We start from the raw sequence: 23,906 nt of genomic DNA, 5'->3' as shown, positions 1-23,906 counted from the left end.
GCCCCAAGTTATGACATGTTACAACTATGATTTATTTTTAATTGTTAACGAGCCAATACCCGCTGTTTAAACATGATTTGAAAATTTTCCTATTTTATAAGAATCGATTTTCGCTTCCAAAATTTTTTTTTGTTAGTTCATTTTTTTTTATTCCATCACTGTATTTACACCTTGTTATTTGAGATTTTCTCTTTTTTATATTTTTCACTTTTCCAATGAAATGCTTTCATACTTTTGTTTACCTGTTTGTTTTCTGCCATTGCTCTTAATTTAAATCCCTAAAATTTCAAATTGCCGACGGACCTCGAAGGGTATCGCACCTCAAACCAGGATGCAAATTTCTTAAACAAAATCTCTAAATGTTTTAGGAATATCTCCTTTCCGTTATCTAAGATCACTCCTCGTATTACTAAGTATATAAAAAACTTACCGTTAAATTTTTTTTAAAACTTACCGTTAATTTTTTTTTTTTTCAAATTAAAACATATCCAATGGAGCAGAATCTCTGTTATAATATTTGAAGTTACTAATTAGAATGAAATTCAACAACAAACGCGAGATTACTTCAAGTGTAGCCCTACAGAGTTAGATAAGAAAGACCAAAATCTTAGGAAAAACACATAAACAGCTCATTCATAAAGTCACCCAGATAACAAATACCATACTATGGAGCTTCAAGAACCATATGATGTGAAAAGACTAAAGGCAATAAAATAACGATTATGACAGAAGGAATTAAGAACACCCATAGGGTTATCGGAATGACACTGATTGACACTGGGTGGAACAAGAACAAGAAAGAAAGAAAGGAAGAGAGAAAGGCAGAAAGAAAGAAAGAAAGGAGGAAGAAAGAAAGAAAGAAAGAAAGAAAGAAGGAGGAAAGGAAGAAAGAGAGAAAGAAAGAAAGAACGAAAGAAAGAAAGGAAGGAGGAAGAAAGAAAGAAAGTGTCCAAATAGATGTGTCAGGCTCTGATCAGTCAACTTACTGAAAGGTCGTGGGGAAAGCAGTAAGCCCAGGCGTTAAAGGTTAGAGACATTACCTATAACAAGCGACCATCAGTAATTACAGAAGTTGAGAGCGCACTAACGTACTATGTTGCAGAATTTTCCACTAAAGAATAAGAGAAATATGAAACGGCTGACAGGTTAAACAACAAAAGAGTAAGAGAGAATCAGATCGTCACGATACTTTTCAGAGATGCTAGAAGATGCCGGAGAACTTTAGACTTCAAGGGGACAATACAGTGCTTAGAGCTGAGAAAAAATATGGAATGATGGTGACAGACATGATGAGAGAAAACAATCCATGTTTAAGCTTGCCATAACTGCCCAGTCCTGACTCACACCAACGACACCTGAATCAGTATACGGAATAAAGGTACCTAGTGCCAAACTTTCGAACGTTAAGTTACTGCCCTGTGGTGGGGGACTTACGGTCTCGACCCTCTCTTGTGAGGCCATTATTTTGGACGGCATGGATACACCGGTAATTAATAAACTGTGTCATATCAACTTGGCAATCAAAAGTGGCTATGTACCCTCTTGTATAACAAGCGCCGACGCCCATACCGCTATCAGGAAAGCAGATTAACTTTGCACCCAGAAGGACCAAAGATCTTTCGTAAGGTCTGTCAACCTCACTAGACAACGGGAAAATATTGTTTTCAGAAAGAGGTATCACCCACTAACTCAGCTCAAACGGCTCAGCCAAGTCTTGGGAAGGTAGAGAAGCACGCTATTTACCGATTTAAATTATAAATCATAAATCATGACCTCGAGCAAGTAAGTCGAGGATATAAACGCCCTGGGATTATCGAACCAGATTAAAGTAAGTGAGTATTAACGGAAATTCTGACCGGGGCAAAATTTGCCTTAAAAGGTAAGTGACCTCAGCGAAAGATCTATAGATATGCTGTTCTAACATGCGAGCAGACCTGAAGCAAAAATGTGAATCAACGGACTCCGGAGTGAGTCACGAGGAAAATTTATGGGAAATTACATATCAGTGGCGCACATCTTGTAGATTAGGGAAGACTCAGTGGAAGACAAGAGATCTGATATTATCTGATGATACAATTTTGATTACTCATAATACACAAAAACAGAATATGTGTAAAATAATCTAAAAATTCTTTTAAGAGAGAAATACTAATTAGTAATTTGTGAAAGACTTTTTTTAGATAAATAACAGACAGAACAGCAGTTCATTGCATGACCCAAAAACTAGAAGTGGTGAATTCTTAAAAATCACTCACATGAAGGTAACATGATTCACGAACTGATAAAGGAATCAAGGAAGTTTTGCAGAAGTTGGTGAGTTCTGTGCAACTTAGAAAGAAGGAAAGAGCTGCATTGCACAGGCAGGCTAGTGAACTAACTCATCACAAAGTACTTAAATAAAACAGAGTTCGAACTGAAAATTAATTGCCAGCGAATCATACGTGCATAAAAAAAAGGTTTCGATGACTACGAAGCAAAGAATTACTAAGGACTGGTAAAAATACAAACTATACTTTAAAAATACTAAAGACTGGTAAAAACATAAAACTATACTTTAAAAATACTAAGGACTGGTAAAAATACAAAATAACAAAATATACTTTAAAGGCACTAAGGACTGGTAACAATAACAAAATATACTTTAAAGACACTAAGGACTGGTAAAAATGCAATACGTACTTTAAAAATACAAAATATCCTTTAAAAACACCAAGGACTGGTAAAAATACAAAATATGTTTTAAAAATACCAAGGACAGGTAAAAATACATAATACACATTAAAAATTATGATATATAGCATATAGCGTCTTTGCTCTCTTAACAGAAAGGAACAGGCGAAAACTGAGAAACCCTCAACTTTTTCTGTCAGTTAAGTCAGTCGCTAAAATACCAAGTGAAAGAAGAATAAAAAAAAAAAAAGTTCCACAGCTCCAGCAAAAAGTTCTAGACCTAGAGACTGAACCAATAGGTACAGAAAAAAAAAAAAACGTGAAAAAGTCAGCCGTAGTACAACAGAAAACCCCACTTCAGAAATAAGTCTGTTGGCTCCATTCAGGCTCATAGTCACCGCTCTTGGGAAAGCACATGGCCCTACGCTGATAAAGAAAAAAAAGAATAGCCGGTCTCTCTGATAAAGGTTTTCCTAAGGGTCTGCACACGGCTCGCTCCTTACTGCCTCTTGAAGAGGCTTACGCAAAAAGATAAAATAAACTATTTCTATTGTCTTACGAGGCCTACATACACACATAAAAACATACATACATACTTGAATACACAGGCTCTTCATTAACAGAGTATCTCAAATAAAAGCAAACAGGAACTTCTCTATTCATCCTATACCTAGTGAATCAGGTATGACATCCACCGCAGATCATATCAACGTTTCATAAGCAAAACGACGAACCCCCTGAAATATATTGCGCCATATACTTATTTATCGTATGCACTTTCGTCTTTCTTCGATATTTTCGTGGCATGATCACTAACAGTTTTTTTTTTTTACCAGTAATTACTGTTTCTATTCACAATGCCCAACCAATCTTGTCTCACCTGCTAACCTCGGCCACTCCATATACCGCTCACGACCCTTTTCTTATCCCACAACTTTTTTGCATTTAACTTTGGCCCGTTCTCTGAATTCTCAAACCAGTGATGACAAAATCAAAATAGGACGGTAAACCTGCAGCATATGTATGTGTACAGCATGTATTCATGCAAAATATTCAGATATGTATGAATACATACTCTAGTATAATGAAAAACTTGCTTTACACACACACACACGCACACACAGTTCACTCAAATACACACTTCATTAGACACCTTTCTTAAATAAAGAACCTATCCAAAATATGAAGAAAATCACTATGCTGAGAATTGGTAAGATAAGCTGCAGCCTTCAAGCGGATTTGAACTCGAAACCGAGACGCTCCGATTTACAAGAACTCAGCATTACCGATTCGCATTGCCTTAGATGCGAGCCAAAATATACTTAATTGCATTAACGTACTCTCTCATTTCATTGTTTTTACACTGATATTTATATAACGTCATACTTTGATGCTTGTATATGAGTAAGAACAAACATGTAGTAACGATCAAACGATGACTAAAAATTACGAGGGGTGTCCTATAAATAAAGCAACATATTTTTTCCTTCCTCAAGGCAGGTTTGTCTTATTCTGGGTTTAAATACACCATATTGTTCCCCAACTCTTTGGCTACAAAACCCTATTTTTCAATATAACCTCCGTTCAAGTCTATAGTCTTGCGCCACCTCGTATACTGTACTGGTTTTCTTTCATAATGAACAATTCTTTTATTATCGACCACCTTTCAGGTGTTTCATTTGAAGCATCCGAGATACTCATTTGCTTTCGAAACAAAGGGAACTCCCACAATCCCACAGGTGATTACGCACTTTCACTGTAAGCACTGAAAGGTGACCTTGATTAGTAACAATTCGGAGATTCAAGGTTAGTTCACATGATGATAATGAAGATGTCTACGTGAAAGCGAAGCTTTAGGATGACGTGTCCACCGTGTCAGTAGTATTTGCTGTTAGTCATTCAGAAGGAAAATTTCTGCGAAAGATATAAAGTTTTTGTACGGTTTGCTCTCATGCATGATACATGAGCGGCTGCATCTTAGAGTTTAAGTATTTATAAACCAGAAAAATACCTTACATATTTAAATGTATATCAAAGGTATAAATACACAGGCTGACACATGATGCATATGAAAATAGAACAGAATAAAATATAAAATTTAGGCTGAAGGCCGAGAGCTGGGACTTATGGGGTTATTCAGCGCTGAAAGGGAAATTAGGAGTAAAATCGTTCTAAAGGTGTAACAAGAGGAAAGCCTCGCAGCTGAAATGAGAAACAATTGTTAGGAGAAGGTGGAAAGTAAGATGGAGGAAAGAGAATATAAACGGAGGTACAGTAAAAGGAATGAAAGGGGTCGCAGCTAATGGCCGTAGGAACGCTGCAAGGTACCTTAAGTAATGCCTGTACAGTGCACCATGTAAGGTGGACTGGCGGCACTATCCCCCTACAGGGATGCATATGACAACACACCCCTAATCATAGGTGTATCAGTAGAAACTACAGCACTCCTGTGCCTAATTTTCTTGTGCTCTACGAATCTGGGCAAGGAAAGGGCATTATGTTAAGTATATCTTAGTTTAACCAGACCACTGAGCTGATTAAGAGCTCTCCTAGGGCTGGCCCGAAGGGTTAGATTTATTTTTACGTGGCTAAGAACCAGTTGGCTACCTAGCAACGGGACCTACAGCTTATTGTGGAATCCGAACCACATTATAGCGAGAAATGAATTTCTATCACCAGAAACAAATTCCTCTTGTTCTTCACTGGCCGGTAGGAGATTCGAACTCACGACCAACAGAGTGGTAGTTGAGAACGGAACCCGCTCACCCAGCGAGGAACTAGGGGCATTATGTACGCTCCATCTCACTGCCCTTTGCCTTTAAAAACAATTGAAATATTAGAGGGAAAAAATAGAATAGTTTACCAAGACTAGCTACTCACCTTTGTCCGAATGAACTGCTGGCTTCCCAACCTATCACAGATACCTTGTGATCCAGGTTAATGAACTGGAAAATTACTGCACACCTGGAAAGAAATAAACGAGGTCTGAATGGGTTTAAAGACTCCTCAAAGATCAAATAAACACGAGATTATTAGTAAGATATGGTTCAGAAAAATCAGTGATCGGTCTTCTCGGAAATTTCCATAATAATGTATTATTCTTCTTAATTAAGCTTTCTTGTTATTACCAGGTCATGATTCATTAATCAAGGATAATAAATTCATTTGTCAAATGATACTTAAGAAAAAATTTTTAATTGTATTTTATTAAACATTTATGCTATCCGTGTTTCTCTCCAGATACCTGAGCGTTATTTCTTTGCTCCCGTTACATTTACTTCATCGTGTCTATATATATATATCTATCTATCTATCTATCTATCTATACATATATATATATATATATATATATATATATATATATATATATATATATATATATATATATATATATATATATATATATATATATATATATATATACAGTACATACATATATATGTGTATGCATGTTGTATCTACATATGTAAAAATGGATGTATGCATGTGCGTGTATGTTCCAGGATTACTCTGAAACGCATTGAGCAATATCAACCAAACTTGGTATGCATATGACTTACTATCTCGAAAAGAATATTGTGGGGGTAAGACATCACTAGCACCAAAGGGCACCAAAGGGAGTACGGGTGGGAAGGGCTTCCCTGAAACAAGGCTGGTTCTGCCTGTAGACTTAGTAACTAAATAAACTTTACTGGCTTATCATACCTCATTTCGTTATACATATGACTTACTATCTGGAAAAGAATACTATTGGGGGTAAAGTATCACTGGCATCAAAGGGGGTGGGGGTGGGAAGGGGGTGGCATGTAAAAATAACCGAAAACAACAGATATTAGTGTGTAATCCATAGTTTTCGAGGTCGCTGAGATGAATAGTGACACTCCCAGTGCCCCTTAAGTCTAAATTCAGACCTGATAGGAAGGGGGGGTGAGAAGGGGTGAAATATAAAATGTCAAAAATGTTGGGCCAATGTAACTGAAGCAACTCTCTTAACAGGAGAGAGAGAGAGAGAGAGAGAGAGAGAGAGAGAGAGAGAGAGAGAGAGAGAGAGAGTTTACCAGTTGTCATTCAGAGTTTTCCCGGGCAGCACCGGGTTGGTCAGCCAGTGTGTATGTGTGTGTATGTATGTGTATATATATATATATATATATATATATATATATATATATATTTATTTATGTATGTATGTATGTATGAATGAAAATGAGGCAAGTAACAGGTAGGAACAAACTTCAGTACTTTACTTTGGATTTATGACAAGGGGAACAGAGGTTTTGCGTGCGTGTGCGTGTGTGTGTGTACGAGTGCGCGCATGCATGTGTGCATGCGTGTGTTTATGTGTATGCATGCAACAACATCATTCAACACATACAGATACATAATGCATTCATTGTCACCTACGCTGTCACAAGTGCGTACCAATATTTCCAACATTCATCCCCACTGCATATGGGTTTTTCACAAGGTATAAGTGGACTCTACTCTCTCTCTCTCTCTCTCTCTCTCTCTCTCTCTCTCTCTCTGTGTGTGTGTGTGTGTGTGTGTGTGTGTGTGTGTGTGTGTGTGTGCACAGCATTGTCCTTACCCCAGGCACCGCAGCCACCTGGGTATCATTCAACTGGCCACATCCCTTATCAAATGAAAGTTTATCTTAGACGTTGGAGATTCATTTGATGACTCTTAAAATTTGGTTTTTTTTTTCCTGCAATGTCAGCAAGAACTGACACACTGCCTATTGTTCGGGCGTTATCTTCGTCGTCAGTTTTTATGGGCATTGTCTGACAATCTGACAAACGGGACAATGAGTCACTCAGAACGCGGAACCTACCGATTATCGTGGGATGTGACTTACGGGTCAGGAAACTGGCCCATTTAGAATGTGCTTGTTGCTTAGGACTTAGCAAGTCAATGGCCCGTCAAGGGCAGCCGGATATTTTTTCCACGGCAAAGATAATGAAAACGATGTCAGGTATTCTGTAAGCTTGCTGCTCAGGTCTTGCCAAGTTAGAGCCATGTTAGATTCTGCTAAATACATTTTGTTGTGAAGACAAGTAAAACGGTGTTAAGTATTCTACATGAAATTTCCTTCACTGCCTTTACTCTACGGCGTATGTATGTATGTATGTATGTATGTATATATATATATTGAATATATATATACATATATACGTGTGTATAATATATATAAATATATATATATATATATATATATATATATATATATATATATATAATATATGTGTGTGTGTGTGCGTGTGTGAGTGTATTTAGAGAATCTACTGGTTAGTTTTACCTGATACCCAGTAACTGTGATAGCTACAATGCCCTCTTAACTTCTCGAATACGCTTTTCGGATACGCTTGTCACTCTTCGGATACCCTTGTCACTACAAAGCCTTAGATCCAAATGCAAGAGTACGAAGTAATTCTGATGTTCGGCATCTGAACGTGGCTACATATGAATCTAAGGCTTTGTAGTGACAAGCGTATCCAAAAAGTGTGAAGAATTCGATTAGTTAAGAGGGCATCGCAGCTATTACAGCTAATACGTATCTAGTAAAAAAGAGACCAGTAGATTATATATATATATATATATATATATATATATATATATATATATATATATATATATATATATATATATATAAATATATATATATATATATATATACAATATTTATATATATATACATATATTTATACATATAAATATATAAATATATATATATATATATATATATATATATATATATATATATATATAGATAGACAGATAGATAGATAGATAGATATGTATATATAGATTATATATATATATATCTTTATGTATAAAGATATATAAATATATATATATATATATATATATATATATATATATATATATATATATATATATAGATAGATAGATTGATAGATAGATAGATAGATATGTATATATATAGATTATATAACAGATATATATGCATATATATAGATTATATATATATACATATATATATATATATATATATATATATATATATATATATATATATATATGTGTGTGTGTGTGTGTAGTTTGCAGCAGCACAGAAAAATTACATTGTTTCAAATACTTTTCCGGTGTTTTCGACATCGAATTTTACGCAGCCACAAATACCTCCCCATAAGACACTACACCCTTTCTCTATGGGTCGATTACGTAGTAAGATATCACCAAGGGATCATAGATAACTGAAGATTATTATGGCTATGCAAAACAACTGATGATGACACACAAGGCGTGGATAGTACTTTATGTCTTTTTTTGGGGGGAAGTCAGTGACGTCACGTATTTATGACATAAACTTTTTCCTTTGTAACGATATCACATCAATATTAAAATGATTCTTTGTAAAGGAACAACATTACATCGGCATTGAATGTACTCCGTATATCTTACGTTAATGTTAAACTAATTCCTTCCTCGTACGGCAACATTACTGCCCTGAAATGGAAGACTGCATTATCTGCAAAAATACAAAACTGAGAAAAGTGGTAGATACTCCCTTGCCTTACTACTGATTTTGCAGATACTGCAAATGGGACCCCATAAATACTCGTGGAAAGCATTAAAGAATCATTCTGAAACTGAAGCAACTTGAGCATTAGTGTTTCACGAGCCCAAAAGGTGGCATACCTCAATTTCGAAAATTTTGCGGATACTGCAGTCTTCCATTTTTGGGCAAATTACATTAGTACCACAAACAACATTACATCGGTGCTGGATTTATTCCTTCAACTTTGAAATAAAACAATATTATATAAAAATTTTTAACTAGTTCCTTCCTGAGTGCCACATTTTCCCTTTGTGAGACCAAAATATCCCATTTATGCTATTTTAATTGCAATGATATTTCATTTACATTAAAATCCTGTAACTCGTAACGATAAAACGTAATAAAGTTTTCCTTAACCACATGGATTCTATAACAAAAAGACCACGTGAGTTATCCGTTAACGGATTGGCTTAGCCGGAAACGTCCCTTAGGTAAAGTGAAGTGCGCAAGATCCTTGGTGCACACGATACGCTGACTGGTGCGTCTGCTGCGCGCTACAGTATATATAACCTGCGATACCAACGCCAAATCAGTCAGTCACTCGCCGATAGTCGACCAAGCACCGTTCCCGATCTATAAATTACCAAACTTCATACAACATCATGCCTGGTCCATGCTGTAAAGGTGAGTGGTATTCATATTTGATAACTCGCTCAGTTTTTTAGATGTATCATATTGATCAAATGACTCCTGGTTGATATTGAAAGATACGTTACGGAAGATATTCCATATTTTATTTATTTTTTTCATGAATTCTGTCTTTATTATAACTGTTGATTATATTGATCTTATTTAAGAACTTGTCTTATGCTTCATGAATCTCATCCGTTCTGTTATTTGTAAACTCTGTTCCTTTCGTAAAATGAGAATGCAAATGAAGTTAGTACCAAAGCATCGTTGATTCAAGATTCCAATTTATTTTTTTTTTTTTTTTTTAGCAAAACTGTTCTTCCATCAACACAGACTTCCATCTTTCAAAAAAAAAACATTCTCTCACCAATCAAATATCTTAATTATTAGATCAATATCCTTATGCTAACAAACCATTGTACTTTTTTCAGATTAATCTTCAAGTTCAAAGAACATTTTGATTTGTTCGTTGAATCATTCATATATGAAATATTTATTGTTCATAATTACCCTTAAATCATCAAAGTATTCTTTTAACTTGTTACATTTCAATAACTAATCATTTCAATAACTAATCAATTAATTTTGTCCAATTTAATCGTAGGACATTTAAATTGGGTCTCATCCAGCAACTAGCATTTGGTCTTTTTCAAATTCATCTTTAGCTAGCAAAGTGATTCTTTTACCTACAAAAATTTTTGTACCTCTCAAAAGCCAATCACTTAACAAAAAACCATTTGCCTTTTCAAATTCTAAGATTTACGACAGCTATCCCTAAAGTTATTATTTTCAGGGGTACCCCACAACAATAACAATTAAAATGCCTTCTCTGTTATATCAGGGTCCTGTCAATCACCCACATCACTTAAACCCTTCTCCGAATTAAACAGATCTAAATCCATAATAAATTTGACCTTTTTGACAAGCTAATGACAAAATACACCAAGTCGGCCTTACGCGACCACACTACTGGAATTATTATTATTATTATTATTATTATTATTATTATTATTATTATTATTATTATTATTATTATTATTATTATTATTATTATTAAAAATAGTCTTGTCTATTAGCCTTAAAGATTATAAGACGAATAGAGAAGACTACACACATTAAATGCCGTAGAAACAGCTGTTATTTTAACGCTACTGCCCTCAGAGTGGGTGTCTTCCCATATTATTATTATTATTATTATTATTATTATTATTATTATTATTATTCATTACAGCTGTTGTTTTCAACGCTACTGCCCTCAGAGAAGGTCTCCTCCCCTATTACTATTATTATTATTATTATTATTATTATTATTATTATTATTATTATTATTCATTGCAGATGGCAAATGCGACTGCGCCTCCGGAGGCTGCAAGACAGGATGCCAGTGCACGTCTTGCAAATGCGATCCCTGTGAGAAATGTAAGCATCCCCTCATTTGTATAAATGCAAAAGACGTTATTTATGTGATCTCTCTCTCTCTCTCTCTCTCTCTCTCTCTCTCTCTCTCTCTCTCTCTCTCTCTCTCTCTCTCTCTCTCTTTGTAAATCTGTGCCTGATTGATTCTTCTGTCTTGACTGCTATCTAGTGTCCCCATAATCTCTCTCTCTCTCTCTCTCTCTCTCTCTCTGTCTTTTGTCTTGACTGATATCTAGTGTTCCTCGACCATAAAAATAAACTACTGGGGTTCTTATTCACTAAATCAAATCTTAATAATGGACCGCTATTCTTTGATTTTCTTGCACATTTTCATGCATTTAAAGTCAGGTTGCTCGTAACTTCACTTTATAGGCTTTAATAACCTGAAATCAAGTTATTTATTAAATTTGGCAATAGTTTTCGGTAATATAAAATCCATTAGTTTAGTGGCTTTTGGCTACTTTGGTTAGCCGTAAAATATCTCTTGGCGTTCCTTAATAACGAATCAGATCAATAATTTATTACAAAATGTGAAAAAAGGAAGGAAGTATATTATATTCAGGCAGATTTACGTCCTCTTTCAGAAATGTAAAATTCCGCACTCGTCTTTAGTTTTGTATTTTTCAAATTGCCTTTTTTTAATTACTGTTTTTATTACTTCTTTAAAAGTACCTTTTTTATATCAAATTTTAAATTACTCTTTTTTTTAATTAACTTTTTAAAATTACCTTTTATAATTACTTTTTAAAATTACCTTTTATAATTACTTTTTAAATTACCTGTTTTGAATTATCTTTTTTTTTTTTTTTTTTTTTAATTACATTTTTTTTTCAATTACCTTCACGTCGACCTTCTCCTCCGCAGGCGCCTCCAAATGCCAGTGCTCCTCCAAAGAAGACTGCGCAAAGAACTGCTCCAAACCTTGCAAGTGCTGTCCATGAAGTCCGTCGTCCGTGAACAAGTCCGATGATCGTGAGAAAGTCCATTCATGAAAGTCCGAAATTGACGAAACCTGGAATTCGAATTCACTGTTAATCTAAGCGTTGTTTGAGAAATCTCTTTGGATATCTTTGTTAGGGTAAATGAAGACTGAAAAACGGAACATGGTGACATCACAAGAATTATTTCCATCATGAACCCTGTTTTTTGTTTTTTTTTAATCATCTATGCAATATTGTCATTTGCAATTAACATTTCATTCTTTTTTTTTTTTCGTCTACGTATGCATGAATGAATGCTTTTGGTGCTGAGAAAATCTGAGTTTTTATTTGAATTGTTGTATAAGATGTTCTGATGTCATTTACATAAATATATAGATGAATAATTACTTGAGTCGTTTTTTTTTTTGTCTCCTGACAATGAAATGAACCAGATCTGTTTCGAAATTCGAAACAATCAATTCTCTAATAAGTAAAAAGCATTTTCTGTATGAATTGGCTAAACCAGTTTCTCAGATGTTATTGCCAATGATATCCCCCCTCCATCTCTCCCTTTGTCTGTGTCTGTATGTCTGTCTCAGAATGGCAGCAGAGAATTGGTTATCTTTTTTTTAACTCATCTTTTTTTTGCATTTTGGAAAAACACAATCGCTCATATACATTACTGTGGCTTTCTACTTACTTCCGGTCACATTATAGTGATGCACCATAGATAATGAATTCTCTGTTGCCATTCTGAGGCAGACAGACTGAGCCAGAGATGGAGGGGAGATATCATTGACAATAATATCCGAGAAACTGGTTTAGCCAGTTCATACAGGAAATTATGAAATGATCAAAACATTAATGGAGTTCATTAGAGTAGACAAATTTGAGGAGTTTTAGCAGTCTTGATGAGACTCTAAAATATATGACGTCTGAAAACTCTCTCAAAAATCGCGAAATTAAAATATTTCACTAAATATATATCAGTAAAAGAAATTAACCTCTCGGTGAGCCTATATACCACTGTCGTCTATTGCTCGCTCGGCAGTATCAGAACTTTTTCGAGGTGCCGTTGCAAAGAAAGAGTGGTCTTTTTTTTTCATTGAATTTAAACCTATTTTTTTTTTGGCAATGTTAAAGGTTCTGATACCCCTTCTAAATTTAAAAAGGCTTTAATTTACCCATTTTGCGCTCTCCATTTGTTTCGACGTTTTATATATATAATATATACATATATATATATATATATATATATATATATATATATATATATATATATATATATATATTATATACATGTATTATATATGTAATTATATATACTGTACATATATAATTATATATATAATCATGTATATATACATATATATATATATAATTATATATATAACTAACAGATACCCTTATTGCCGCAATCTTTGAATCCGGGTGAGAAATAAATGAAGGTGTCCTTTGCTTCAGTTGTGGGATTAGAACTTATGAATGATGGTAGTATTCAGACTTACTATTTAGGCTACCAACTATTCTAGCAATTATTTTTATGTTTACACCCATACAGACGTGTGTACATATATATATATACATATAATATATATATATATATATATATATATATATATATATATATATATATATATATATATATATATATATATATATATATATATACATATATATATATATATATATATATATATATATATATATATATATATATATGTATGTGTGTGTGTGCGTGTGTGTGTGTTGTATGAACATCAGAAAGCCGTAAAGGAGTTTAAAATTCTGAAGAGCGGACAGGGGCTCTGGTGGTGCAAGTGAGCAGTTGACTTCAGATTGTGCAACGTTAGGACGTACAATGATTGCAAAGTGATGAGTAAAAGGAATCCTGGTGTCTTCCTGTGCAATGAAGAAGTGGAAGTGGTTGCAAGAATTATAAGGGCATGACTTTGCCTTATAAGTGAGAAGGCGTATGGGATGTCTTCAGTGAGAAATTAGGACAGTCAGCAACACTGAAAGGTAAGGTGAAGAGCAGTGTAATTAGCACAAGCACACATACATACATATATATACTAATAAATACATACATTCATACATATGTATGTAAGTGTATGCGCGTGTGCATGCGAGTCAATTCGCTCTTCAATTCCTCTAAATACACGTCTATATCAGACCTTTGACACTTCCTTGCTACTCTTTGGAACCTTGCTATGAAAGTGGTGTCTTTTTGGCTCAATGTGTATGTATGCAAATGCGTCCTATACATAAAAATAAAAGTAATATTAACAACGCTAAGCTCTCACAAATCCCAATCACACAAACTCATTTCTCCCTGTGCTCCGCGGACATCATCCTACTACTCAGAGAGAGAGAGAGAGAGAGAGAGAGAGAGAGAGAGAGAGAGAGAAATTTCCGTAGAGTTAAAACTTGTCTCGCAGAGACCCTGGATTTTTATCTCCCTAAATACTCACATCTGGATAAAAACCATCACATCGCAAAGGTTTGATTTCACTAGCCTATGTTACTTTCGTTCAACCGAACGGGAACTAAGACGAGCATAATCAATAGTACGATTATGAACGATGTAAATATTAAAGAGCTGACAAACTCTAACACAAGTCCACACACTGAAGTCATCACGAACCCAGCGGAAGCGCCACTTGGCAGAGTTGCCTTGTAGTGCATTCTGAAAGCAGCCAGTTTTTAAACTGTTGCTTTATTAGCATTAATTTATGTATTACGTTATCACTAAATAAACGATAATTCTGCTGAGAGAAGATGTACAAAAGAACGACGGAAGAAGAGGCAGAGATAAGTGACATAAATAAAGCAAGCTTCTATCTTATTGGACGTTCGCCTTTCCCAGTGGGACCTGGTTTTTGCAGAACCCGTCTCTCCGTCTGACGACCTAGTCAGCTCCAAGGCCCAAGAAAGGCACAAAGCTTCGGTCTAAGATTCATTTATATGTGGGAGGTACATCGAGGCGTCAGTAACAAGAAGTAATACGAAGGGTGTGAGCGTTCCTTCTTTTCCACATCCCTTTAAAGGCAGAGATTCGTCGTCATGGCGAAACAAAGCGGTAAGTCTCAAACGCATAGAAATTTACAGTGAATATGACAAACAAGAAGTGCGTTCCATTTTCTAAACGTGAAGTTTAATACAAAAACACGAGTGTAAACTGAACATCTTGGACGTTCTAAATCCATCCGGTGGAATCTGGTTGCGTGATGTTTGTTTCACCTAAGTGGGAATATATGTTTTGGTCCTATAATCTTCTCTTTTAAAAGTCTTGTTTTTACGTATAAGATAATTCGCGCCTTCATCGTCCTTAAGTTTTTGTCACTGCCCCATTTATATACTGGCTCCAAGCCAAGATTTGCTGATTTGTTTGTTTGTTTTATTTTGCTCCCCTGAATGTCGTAAATACAGTGAATGAATTTGGCATAGTTTAGTGTGCATTTACCTCCAATATATAATAATGATATGAGTTCTCGACCTTATGGCAAAGAATAGACGGAATTCTCATGTCATTTCTATCAGGAAAGTAGGCCTACCGCCACTCTACCACCCCACTTTTTTGTGGGGGTGACAAAAGAAAATTTTATCCTCCATTGTTAGAATTCAAAACAGCATGTACTTAGAATATCCAAACCGGAAATTCCGGTTTCTTTTTTCCTTGAAATATCACAACATAATGACGAGATTGGAATTTAAAGTATAGACCTATGAGGTCGTTCAGTGTTGAAAAATAAAATAAGGTTTCCAAGGTTTAACAGGAGGAAAACCTCGCAGTTCCACTATGAAACAACTGTTAGGAGAGAGTGGGAAGTAAGATGGAAGAAAGAGAATATGAACAGAGGTTCAGTAAGACGAGTTTGGACCAAAATATTTAAAATGACGGTCAAATAATTGAACTCTTTCTACGAGGGACTTTAATGTGATTAAATAAAACTCACTATTTTGCATTTACTGTTTGTTAGTAAGATGTCGCCTCGTCGCTAATCTAAGAAATCGCATCTGCAATGCGAAAGAAATTGCTTCTGCTATCTGATATTCTTTGAATTGAATTGAATATAGAATTTAGGCGGAAGGCCAAGCACTGGGACCTATGAGGTCATTCAGCGCTGAAAGGAAAATTGAGAGTTAAGAGGTTTGAAAGGTGTAACAGGAGGGAAACTTCGCATTGCGCTATGAATCAATTGTTAGGAGAGGGTGGAAAGTCAGATGGAAGAAAGAGAATATGAAAGGAGGTACAGTAAAAGGAACGAAAGGTGTTGAAGCTAGGGGCCGAAGGCACGCTGCAAAGAACCTTAAGTAATGCCTACAGTGCCCCGCATGAGGTCCACTGGCGGCACTGCCCTCCGCCGGGGAGTGATATTCTTTGGGAAAACCTGTCCTTTTATTCGTACCTGTATTGACCAAGCACATTCATATCTGAAATCTATTCATTAAATGGTTTTAAAGAAATCATTACTTTGTTTCAGGTGGAATTGTTGGAATCTTCGCAAAATTTCTTCTGATTTTTGCTCTTGTGATTGGCGGAAAAGCTGAAGATGAAAGCAGAAGTAAGTTGGTTGTTTAATTAGTCTAAAGTTGCCTCCCCTGATAAGCGAATGCTTATGGTTTATGTTGCCGATATATGATATTTATACGTCTTCTCCAAAAGTTATGAATGCATCTGCAATGAATCCGTGTTTTTACTTCTCGTGATACGCTTTCTCCAACTCTGCAGCAATTTAGGTATGAAATATTTTTAAAAAGAACTGATACTCAGGAGCTCTGGCAATCCAAGTGTTAAAACTGTCAATGAATTTCAGACTGCAGCGCTGCGAACGGTGAGGAAGGCAGTTGCGTTCCTCTCCACGAATGTCCTTTACTCCACTCCGTGTACATGGAAATTATTAATGGCACTGCCTCCAGTAACACCTCACAAGAATTTGAAAGGTAAATGTACTGTTTATTTTCCATGTTTACCATCCGCACAATGATTTCTAAAATGATTCTCAGGGAACGTCGAAACTACCTCTTACTCGGTATTTAGGGTGTGTTAGAGAGCAGTTAATCTATCCACGAAGGTGAATAGAAACTGGAATATAAGAAATAGGCCAGAGGCCAAGCGCTAGGGCTAGGCCCTAAGAGGTCATTCAGCGCTGAAAGGTAAATTGACAGTAACGGAGGCTTGAAAGGTGTTAGGCTGCGTCCACACGATCGAGCTATGTCCAGTGTGACGTCAGAAGCGGCCAAACTTCCGACTTTGCCGCCGTTTCTCCGCTTCTGACGCCACATCGGACAAAGTTCGTCGAAAAGAGCTCGATCATGTGGACGCAGCCTAACAGGAGGAAAGCCTCGCAGTTGCACTATGAAACAAGTGTTAGGAGAGGGTGGATAGCAAGATGGAAGAAAGAGGCTATGAACGGATATACAGCGAAAGGAATGAAATTGGTTTGCAGCTTGAGGCGTTCTTCCTTGGGAGAGTCGGTAGAGTTGTGGACTAGCACTCGCTAGGCCCGAGTTCGAGTCTCCGGCCGGCTAATAAAAGAGTTAGAGGAATTTATTTCTGGTGATAGAAATTCATTTCTCGCTATAATGTGGTTCGGATTCCACAGTAAGCTGTAGGTCCCGTTGCTAAGTAACCAATTGGTTCTTAGCCGCGTAAAATAAGTCTAATCCTTCGGGCCAGCCCTAGGAGAGCTGTTAATCAGCTCAGTGGTCTGGTAAAACTAAGCTATACTTTTTTTTTTTTTTGCAGCTTGAGGCCGAGGGAACGATGCAAAATGCCTTAAGTAATGCCTGCAGTGTACCGCGTGAGGTGCACTGACGGCGCTACCTCTCCTACGGGGACAAAAGTGAAAGATAAGATAAAAACATGTTTGAAAACGAAAAGGATGGAGGGAGGATATATCCTCAGTAACTGAGGAAAGATAGAGAAATATATTTTCACTTGAAGGGTATTTTCAGAAATTTAGTCCTGATATGAACTCACAATCAACCACAATCAAGCAAGCAATTTAATAAATTTATGCTTTCTCTGCAGCATCATAAGTAAAACAAACTCCATTGTATTGTCTTCTTCCCCGTAAGGGGGCAGTGCCGTTAGTGCGCCTCATGCGGAGCACTGTAGGCAGTACTTAAGGTTCTTTGCAGCATGCCTTCGGTCCCTAGCTGTAACCCCTTTCATTCCTTTTACTGTACCTCTTTTCATATTCTCATTCTTCCATCTTATGGCCTGTCCACACTAGCAAGGGCATGCCCAACGGGCACTTCCAGCTGTTTATATTTTCTCTCGCTTAGGAAGCAGTGTTACCAGACAATCGCATCGTTCTGTCTACATACTCGGTTGGTAAGTTTAGTGGAACGGGTTATGGGAACAGTGTTTGCCCATCGGGCAGTGACCGGTAGTGTGGACAGGGCTTTACTTTCCACCCTCTCCTAACAACTGAGTCATAGTGCAGCTGAGGTTTTCCTTCTGTTACACCTTTCAAACCTCCTCTCAATTTCCGTTTCAGCGCTGAATAACCTCACTGATCCCGGTGTGTGTGTTTTGGCTTAAATTCTTTATTCAATTCAATGGTATTTTCTTCAGAGAACAGAAGTGGGAATTCTGTGGACTTCGCACTGCAAGGGACTTTCAAAATTCTAACTGACATACGAAGTGAAAGGAAGGAAAAAGATATGCTGAACAGCAAGGCTTATTCTGAAAACTCTAGATGAGGCAGGAAGCGACTATCTCGTACGCCAAGGAATAAATTAACTTTATTAAGAGCTGTTCCTAGTTCTTTACTCCATATTTTATGTATATATAATTCTAATTGAAATAAGTGTTTTCGATCTTGTTCTACTCTCTCTACCAAATTCGTTTTGTTTCTGTCACTTCCATTTGAACCGAATTAAACCGAATACTGGAAATTTTGGGTACAAAGCCAAGAATTAGAGCACTCCCAGCTGACTCAGCATATTACAGCGAGCAGTAAATATACAAAAAAATAACACCTCCGTCTTAAGTACCCCATTGTACACACGACATACGGACTTCAAACTGGAATATAAAATTGAGGCCAGAGGCCATGCACTAGCATCTGTGAGGTCATTCAGCCCTGAGAGGAAAATGGAGTAAAACGGTTTTAAAGGTTAAGAGGAAAACCACGCCGTTCCACAATGAAACAATTGCTAGGAAGAGTGGAAAGTAAGACTACTGAAGAGACCATATACAAAATGTTACCATGTTTGTGGGGTTCGAATGGAAAAGTGGATAACTACTACGAAAGTATTGGTCACAGCGAAGAGCCTCTGGGAGATCGTAACTCGGGGTATTATAATTGTGCCAACTCCCTAATTAAATTTTGGGGTATCTATTGCGCGTAGCAAATTACTACTTATAAATTACTGTAAAACAAACGTATGGAGGGTAATTTAAAAATGAGACTTAAACAAATACCATTAGTTGATTTTTAATATTACGCCAGGCTACTCATACGTCTTCGGGTCACAAACTTGAAGGCTGGTGTCAGTTACACGTCCCAGTACTTTTTAAACTTTAAAAAGTAATTAGCGGACAGCCTTTAAAAGTTTTAATTACTGTATTAACAATGAGCAAGACGACCATGATCGAAGCATTTTTTTTCAGCTTTATAAGTTACCCATTACTTATTACTTAAGAGAAAACAAAAATTAGTCTGATTGTGTTGTCAACTGAATATGAAATTATTTTAGTCTAGAACGTAGCTTCCGTTCTTAACTCTCAAAGCATTAAAAGACAAAACTGTCGTGCTATATTACAGTTACTGTCAAAATTGCTGTTATCTGCTATATTACAGTTACTGTCAAAATTGCGGTTATCTGTCTCTAGCAACGTTAACTTGTTTGAACCTTTACTAACAATACCAGTGCTCTCCAATCACCTTTACCTCAAAAACACTCTTATGAGAGTTGTAATTGTATAGGAACATGTGCACAAAGAATTAGTAAAATTATAGGACTAGAATATACAGGTGGGTTTTATTTAAAATCTGAAGCATCTAGAACAAGCTGGAAAAAAGGAAGTAACAAAAAGCTGGTTTTCAAACACTCTTACGAAAATTATAATGACACCCTCCAATATACATCTTCCCGATATTTAATCGTTCTTTTTAGTCTACATCAAAATTCTATATAGCTCTTCACCCATTTCAAAGTAAATAGTTGATTCGAAGCCAATCCTATTTTTGGAGAAAAAACTAGGTCAGCGCTAGAATCCTTCAGTTAACTCGAACGCAATGAATCTGCTACTGCCAACACCTTTCCACCCAGTGATAAAACTCAACTTTAGTTGAGCAGCGGCTGTTGCTGAACAAGAACGGGAAGAACCTGCAAAGAAATGGGAAATTATTAGCCACAGACTTTACAAAACCGGTCGTGTAACTTTCAATCCCGATTACCTTTAAATTCAAGGAAGTGGGCAGCAGTGTATTCTAAAAGTAAACTGTTGAAACCTCCAAGTCTTGACTCGAAATTTCAATTGTAGTAAACTACTGCAGTAGAATTAAGCAGTGCGAAAATGAAAGTGAAAAGGTTATGAAAATACACTGAAATAAACCCGAATTTAAGAGATTCTTTAATAGCTCACGACATTCGAAACCATTAAAATGAAAAGCAAAATCTTCGAAACAGTTATAGCAAAGTTTTTGGGTAAACAGTTTTACTCTAAAAGCAATAAGCATAACACCAAAATTTTAGTAACACTTAAATTACTGGTTTTAGAATATTTACAAAGTTTTAAGAGGTCAGGATTGATGTTACACTCGCCCCCGTCCCCCATAAAGAAAAACCACCAATTTTCACTTACCGAGTTTTGTTTACGAGTTTAAGCAAGCCCCCCTCCTAACGTACGGTAGACCGAAGTCTACCGTACGTCGTGAGAAGATCCTCCCCCTAAAGGGGCTCCGCCCCTGAAGGGGGAGGATTAAGCTTGCATAAACCTAGGTTTGAGTTCACTAAAAGAGGAAAGTTCCTCACCTTGAGATTTTGAAGGAAAAATACAATTACCAACGGTGTCCTTAGAGTAAGCTGATGTACTTTACTTCCGGTATGCCCAGTGTTCGGGTATCTGGAAAAAAAATTAAAAGCAGCAATTAATGCATTAATTAACTAGACGTAATAGCAGGTACTTTTATAAATAAAATGTCGGGAAAAACTAAGAATTACCCAATATTTAGTAAAACTCTTCAATGTAGCCAAATCAAACAACTTAATTCTAAAATGACATCGGGATAAACTATAACAAGACACCGAATATTGAAGTCAAAATCGTTAATATAGTCAAACTGAGCAATTATAAACAAAATCGAACCATATCTAATTCAACCAACACTCCTCTACAAAAAGGAAATACACAAACTATAAAATTCTTACGATACAGGACGCTCTATCAGCAACGAATGAGCTAAGCACTCCACCACTAAGATCCATTATACGTCGAAGCCTTTCACCACGGTAACTATCCACTTAACCCCCCGCGACTAACTTCCTCCCACCTTTTCAGTCCAACAAAAGATCATGCCTGACAAGTCAAGGACGGTAAGAATTGGGAGAGCTCCTCACTGCCGGACCCTTGGGCAATTTGCCAAGCGACCGATAGATGGCAGTCATGCGCCAAGTACGATTCCCGTGCTCCAGAAGTGAGGAGTTTAACACGGAGCGGTGATAAAGTGTATTTATTGTTCATTATTTAAGTTCTTTCCATAAATGTTCATATACTTCACGTATAGCGGAATGCGAAGAAGGATTTGTAAAAGCAGCATACGCATTTCAATAAATGTAATGACGGTATGAATAATAAAAAAGCAACTGAGTCTTCGTATCGAAGTAACGAATACATAAAAAAGTATATAATTGCTTCTATAGACCCGCATTTGGATGAAACTCAGCACGATAGAAAAATGTACGCGTTCTGTATTTTATTATAGGAGAAAATGAAGTAAAACTGTATTTGAGAAAGCAACCTAACTAATGCCATATTTTGTGAAAGGTGTTATGGGATTTTTTCGTAAGAGAAAGTAGAGTTTCCTTATTATCATGGGTATTTAACTCTCATTTTGCATATATATATATATATATATATATATATATATATATATATATATATATATATATATATATATATAATTATTTAATTCATATATACATATATGTGTGTGTATTATTCCAAAAGGAATCTATTTTTGGTTTTGCTCTCATGATAGATAATTCAGACTTTTTGCATTCTAATGTCTTTATAAGGTCAAAGGTGAATCCTTTTCGTAAGTCTCTCCGTTTACAGTTTTGTTTCACTTAAAAGCACTCCTTATTCTCCATACCTACCCTTATTCATCATACCTAGCCTTATTCACTACACCTATCCTTATTCACCATGACTATCCTTATTCATCATATCTATACACTGAGAGAGTTAATATAACTGAATGTCAACAACATCTCCCTTGGGTCGTCCTCGGGTTCATTAACAAAAGAATTTTTTTTTTTTTTTTAGGTCATTTTGCCCGGATAGGTTACTTCTTTGTTGTCCAGCTTCGGAATTGTCTAAGACACCTGACTCCAGAACATCCTTAACTGATTCAGCCCAGGTAAGCTGCATGGGAGAGAGAGAGAGAGAGAGAGAGAGAGAGAGAGAGAGAGAGAGAGAGAGAGAGATACACCATTAAGCCATTCTCCCAAACACGTTCCTACTTGAACTGATGAATTGTGAATTAAACCCTTGTGCAGAAAACTTCCACAACATTAGGCACACCACATATACCAGCACAGAAGGCTCATTAGCAGTCTATCGAACCCCTTGATAAGCTGCGTTATTCACCTCCGCCTTGCAGGCTCTCTTGCGCTTCCTTGGAATCAAGGCCCTTTCTTTCTAATACATCTTTCACACCATCTGTCCTGTGGTTTCTGGGTCTTCCTTTCCTCCTGTCTCCTCAAAACTTTCGAAATGTCCTTTTGTCTTCCACATGACCAAACAAGTGAAGGCAATCTGATCATACTATTTTCACTGATGCTAACATTTTTATTCCAGCCGTCTCAAACCTTTCTATTCTTATGTCACATATGCTATGCAAACAGCTCATCTCAGCACCTTCAACCTTTTTTCTTTCATTCTCACTCAACATATACCCTTCACTTCCATAAAGGGTGTGTGTGTGTGTGTGTGTGTGTGTGTGTGTGTGTGTGTGTGTGTGTGTGTGTGTGTGTGTGTGTGTGTGTGCTTATTTGTGGTTCTCAATTTGTGTGTGACGGTGCATCATTTACAGAATTATCCGGTGATTTAATCGGACAGAAAATTTGTGAGGTTTGAGAGAACTCTCCCGTTCAAAGTTCACGCAAAAAATGTTGAGACAACCCAAATGGCAACTTCCAGAAACCAAAGGCTAAGATTTCCCTCTTACCCTCTTCCTACTTCAGTTTCTACTCCCTGAAGACTGCGGCTTCAGGGCCCTTAGCGATCGCATCGTCAACGGTGACGACGCAAGCCTCTTCGCCTGGCCGTGGATTGCCCTCCTGAGGGGACGAGGTCAGTGTTCCGTTGTGTTCATCTTTAGAGCAAAGGTAGATTCTGCTTGGACTGAAGACTGAGAAAAAAACTTGATCTCCTTATTTTTTGCCAATAACGCACTGTACAAAGAGCAGAAGTGTTTCAGATTCATTTAAATTTTCTTTGCAGTCACTTG

The 23,906-nt window shown here is 36.4% G+C and overlaps 2 protein-coding genes and 2 long non-coding RNA genes across 4 annotated transcripts in view; 2 read left to right on the top strand and 2 right to left on the bottom strand.

Moving 5' to 3' along the window:
- Positions 1-12,258, bottom strand: part of LOC136848217 (uncharacterized) — a 41,972-nt gene extending 29,714 nt beyond the window's left edge. Inside the window, exons 1-2 of the long non-coding RNA XR_010855975.1 lie at positions 12,132-12,258; positions 5,551-5,634 (exon numbers count right to left, since the gene is read on the bottom strand). This is a non-coding gene — a long non-coding RNA (uncharacterized lncRNA). The remainder of the gene's footprint in view (positions 1-5,550; positions 5,635-12,131) is intronic.
- LOC136848216 (metallothionein-1-like) lies at positions 9,723-12,620 on the top strand. Its single transcript, XM_067120550.1, has 3 exons — positions 9,723-9,871; positions 11,216-11,296; positions 12,158-12,620. Exons 1-3 carry the CDS (start codon positions 9,850-9,852, stop codon positions 12,232-12,234), a joined length of 180 nt encoding a protein of 59 aa, XP_066976651.1. The 5' UTR covers positions 9,723-9,849; the 3' UTR covers positions 12,235-12,620.
- A 2,494-nt stretch (positions 12,621-15,114) lies between these two features.
- Positions 15,115-23,906, top strand: part of LOC136848213 (CLIP domain-containing serine protease B4-like) — a 16,813-nt gene continuing 8,021 nt past the window's right edge. The window contains exons 1-5 of the mRNA XM_067120547.1: positions 15,115-15,295; positions 16,701-16,781; positions 17,034-17,160; positions 22,721-22,814; positions 23,641-23,749. Of these exons, the coding sequence (XP_066976648.1) occupies positions 15,280-15,295; positions 16,701-16,781; positions 17,034-17,160; positions 22,721-22,814; positions 23,641-23,749 (427 nt within the window). The 5' untranslated portion in view covers positions 15,115-15,279. The remainder of the gene's footprint in view (positions 15,296-16,700; positions 16,782-17,033; positions 17,161-22,720; positions 22,815-23,640; positions 23,750-23,906) is intronic.
- Positions 20,198-21,744, bottom strand: LOC136848214 (uncharacterized). Its single transcript, XR_010855974.1, has 3 exons — positions 21,604-21,744; positions 21,208-21,298; positions 20,198-20,559 (listed from the first exon to the last, which is right to left on the bottom strand). It is a non-coding gene; the product is annotated as an uncharacterized lncRNA (long non-coding RNA).

This window comes from Macrobrachium rosenbergii, chromosome 18, assembly GCF_040412425.1.
Source record: "Macrobrachium rosenbergii isolate ZJJX-2024 chromosome 18, ASM4041242v1, whole genome shotgun sequence".
Classification (NCBI taxonomy): domain Eukaryota; kingdom Metazoa; phylum Arthropoda; class Malacostraca; order Decapoda; family Palaemonidae; genus Macrobrachium; species Macrobrachium rosenbergii.
This window is presented reverse-complemented; position numbering and strand designations above follow the sequence as displayed.

What these genes read in the sequence shown, in the direction of transcription:
- LOC136848216 (XM_067120550.1), top strand. Translation starts at nt 9,850, where the DNA reads ATGCCTGGTCCATGCTGTAAAG. An exon ending in GCCTGGTCCATGCTGTAAAG is followed by an intron (nt 9,872 to 11,215) that starts GTGAGTGGTATT and finishes TATTCATTGCAG; the next exon opens with ATGGCAAATGCGACTGCGCC. An exon ending in ATGCGATCCCTGTGAGAAAT is followed by an intron (nt 11,297 to 12,157) that starts GTAAGCATCCCC and finishes TCTCCTCCGCAG; the next exon opens with GCGCCTCCAAATGCCAGTGC.